The following is a 3,708-nucleotide window of genomic DNA, read 5'->3' as shown; positions in this document are numbered from 1 at the left end:
ACAGTTCTTCACAAGCAGAGTTTAGTGTCCAATGGAGGAGACGTTGGTATGGGGGCCAGTCGTCAAATTTAGTTTGAGTTCGATTTCACTTGCCTCAACAGGTCTTCGCAAGCAGAGTTTAGTGTCCAAAGAAGGAATGTTACGCGTAAGTGGGCTGGCTACATCCCAGGCAGAGGCCTTGGAGTTTGGTCTCACTTGGCTTGCTGGGTCTTCTCACGCACAGCATATTTCCAAAGGTCTCAGTCAGAAGTCATTGCCTCGGTGAGGCCTAATGTTCAGAGGTCGTGCTTCACCACCTCATCCCAGGTCTTCCTGGATCTACCTCTTCCACAGGTTTCCTCAACCGCTAGGATGTAGCACTTTTTCACACAGCTATCCTCATCCATTCTCACCACTTGACCATACCAGCACAATCGTCTCTCTTGCACACCACAACTGATGCTTCTTAGGTTCAACTTTTCTCTCAAGGTACTTACATAACAGGTGTAGTTGAATAACAGGAAGACTAGCGTGTATGTGGACGCACCTAACTGCATGCCAGCATGTGTGCTGGTATGGAAACATAAGGTATAGTTGAATGGCAGGGAGGTTACCATGTGTGTGTGTGTATGTGCATAAGTGCATGTATGCATGCTTGCATAAATTCATGACTGAAGGCAGACAGGCGTGCGTGTGTGGAAACATAAGAGGTATACTGGAGTCACAGGATGGCTAGCATGCCTGCGTGCACGTGTGTGTACAGGTGAGCATGCATTCAGACAGATTGGTGGTCAGGCATGCATGCAAGGAAACATAGGAGGTGTAGTTGAATCACAGGAAAGTTAGCGCTTGTACATGCATGCGAGTGTGCATGTGTGGAAATCACAAGAAAATTAGTCTGTGTGCAAGTTTGTGCATGCATATGCCTGGAAACATAGGTGTAGTGGAATCACAGGAAGGTTAGCATGCATGCATGGAAGCATAACAGGTGTAGTTGAATCAGAGGAAGGTTAGCGTGCATGCATGCATAAATGCATGCAGGCATACATGTGTTGAAACATAAGAAGTGCAATGGAATCTCAGGAAGGTTAGTGTGCATACAAGCATGGCAACCTCACTAATTCTCGTGGCATGAAATAAGCACCCAGCGTATGCTGTAAAGTGGTTGGCATCAGGAAGGGGTATACAGTAACCATGTCAAAACAGACTCTGGAGTACAAGGCAAGCTTTAAGCTTATTGGATCCTGTCAAACCATCCAACCCATGCCAGCATGGAAAATGGACGTTAAATGATGACGATGATATTCATTAACATTTTATGTTTTAAAATAGACTATTTCAAAAGTAAAGGATCTTTTCTTCACAAACCTTTCAGAATTATAGTGAAACCCCTTACATTGGAAACCACTACAATGAGTAAAGAAAGCAGATGTGTGGTGATCAAGACACACCGGCTTTGGATTCCATATGGTCTGTTAACATCACAGTCATTGTTGATTTGTAAGATTTTGAACCTCAAGGGGAGAAGTTTTATGCAAGAAGAGTGAGGGTGTGTCAAAGTACATAAGAGCAGAAGAGATTTTTTGCTGTAGAGGAGCCACATAATTACTCGAGTTTTGGAAGAGAGGCTGGGAGTGATTGGGTGGAGCAGGAAAGAAATAAAAGTAGTGGTGATGGTCATCATCAATAATCATCATGATAAAGATCAGGAGGGTGTGGTGGTGATGATGATGATGAGAGATGACGATGAAAATGATTATGGAGGTAATGATAGGATTAAGGATGTAAGAGCTAGTGGTGAAATGATAGGCAAATAGTAGTGACAGTTGTAATGGTTGCAGTGATAATAGTAATGTTGATGGCAGTGGTGGTGGTGCATACAGTGGTGGTGCATAGTGGTGTTAATGATGGTGATGGTGATGGTAATGCGGTAAAAAGAGACTCACCCAAAGTCTCGCTTTTTCCTCCTCTCTTCCATTTTCCTACGCTCGTTTTCCAGAACTTCCATCTGGTATTTCTCCTGCTCTACCTTGGCCTGTTGTTCCTGAAGTTCTGCAGCCTGAAACACAATAAGTTTTCATATGGAACTCAACACAGGCGATAACCAGTTAAGACTGATTTCAAATTTTGGTGCAAGGCCAACAATTCCGAGGGAGGGAGGGAGTAAGTCGATTACATTGACCCCAGTACTCAAGTGGTACTTAATTTTATCGACCCCAAAAAGGATGAAAGGCAAAGTCGACCCTGGCAGAATTTGAAGTCTGAACATGAAGACAGACGAAATGCCACTAAGCATTTTGTCTGGCATGGTAACAATTCTTCTAGCTTGCTACCTTAGATGACCAATTATGATTAGCGAGAAAAAAACTTAATGAGACAATCAAAATAATGTTCTAATAAAAGAGCAGGGATCCTTCTTATGTTAGAAGATAACATTGAATTAAGTGTAATTCAACTAGACTTCTTTAATGAAAATTTAATTAACAACATGGAAAAACATAATTACATTTATTGTGAAAAAGTAGTTATAAATATTAATTTTTCACATGGGTAGGCACAAGATGTCAAACTTGGAGAGAGAGAGAGAGAGAGAGAGAACATAGTTGACTCTATTGACTCCAGTAGTTGGAAGACTGACAGGCAAAGTTCACCTGGGTGTCATTTGAATTCAGAACATAAATGGCTTTACATTGTTTCATACTTTAACAATTCTGCCAATCAGACTGCTTTGATGTAATTGTTACAGTAAAAATATTAATTATTAAAGAAATAAAAAAAAATGTAAATCAAATTTTTAATTACTAAAATATGTGAAGGCATGTGGCTTAGTAGTTAGGTTATTCAGCTCACAAATATAAGGCTGTGAGTTCAATACCTGGCAGTGTATTGTGTCCTTGAGCAAGACACTTTATTTCACGTCTACTCAGTTGGCAAAAATAAGTAGTACCTCAAGGTGGTGCTCCAGCATGGCCACAGTCTAATGACTGAAACAAGTAAAAAGTATAAATGGTATGTTATAGTTAATAACTTAATACATTATATTTAACTAGTGTACCCAAGAAGATTCCATGGTAAATACAAAATGTTTTAGATGGTTGAAAGTTTATAGAGAACATAAAAATTAGTGTTTTATTTGAAATTGTATACTTTTTCATTAAAAAACACCTTTCAGTTCTTCTGAATAAGGCTGTGAGTGGGGGAACATGGCTTGCCCATTTTCTCAGTAGTTCAAACATTCATTTATCATCTAAAAGCTTCACAATGATAACAGAGAATATTCATGTAACTTTCAACCATACGTTTACAGTTTTTTTTTTTGATGTTTTCTCTCGTCTTCATTTTCTATTCTATCTCAAACACAATCTCTTATCTCTCATAAATATTCACTGTATTCCCTTTGATCCATATTTTGCCTTCTCTGCTTTCTATGATAAGTTTATTGTTATATCTATTTTATGTAAGCCAACTTTCCACTGTCAACCCATCAATGTATTTGTCAATGTGAATAGACAGATAAATAGATTGACAAATATAGAAGATGTAAAGAATGAATATTAAAATGTTATTTTCTTGTCGATCACAATAATATATTATAAGGAAGGAAGGAAGGAAGGAAGGAAGGAAGGAAGGAAGGAAAGAAAGAAAGAAAGAAAGAAAGAAAGAAAGAAAGAAGGCAGGAAGGAAGGAAGGAAGGAAAGAGAAAGAAAGAAAGAAAGAAAGGGAAGGAGG

At 39.0% G+C, this 3,708-nt stretch overlaps 1 protein-coding gene across 1 annotated transcript in view; it reads right to left on the bottom strand.

Moving 5' to 3' along the window:
- The window catches only part of LOC106873148 (trichoplein keratin filament-binding protein), a 27,854-nt gene that overhangs the window by 20,010 nt on the left and 4,136 nt on the right, over window positions 1–3,708 (bottom strand). Inside the window, exon 3 of the mRNA XM_052976759.1 lies at window positions 1,926–2,038. Coding sequence (XP_052832719.1) covers window positions 1,926–2,038 — 113 coding nt within the window. The remainder of the gene's footprint in view (window positions 1–1,925; window positions 2,039–3,708) is intronic.

This window comes from Octopus bimaculoides, chromosome 25, assembly GCF_001194135.2.
Source record: "Octopus bimaculoides isolate UCB-OBI-ISO-001 chromosome 25, ASM119413v2, whole genome shotgun sequence".
Taxonomy (NCBI): domain Eukaryota; kingdom Metazoa; phylum Mollusca; class Cephalopoda; order Octopoda; family Octopodidae; genus Octopus; species Octopus bimaculoides.
Note: the sequence above shows the minus strand (reverse complement) of the source record. Positions and strands in the feature narration are given on the sequence as shown.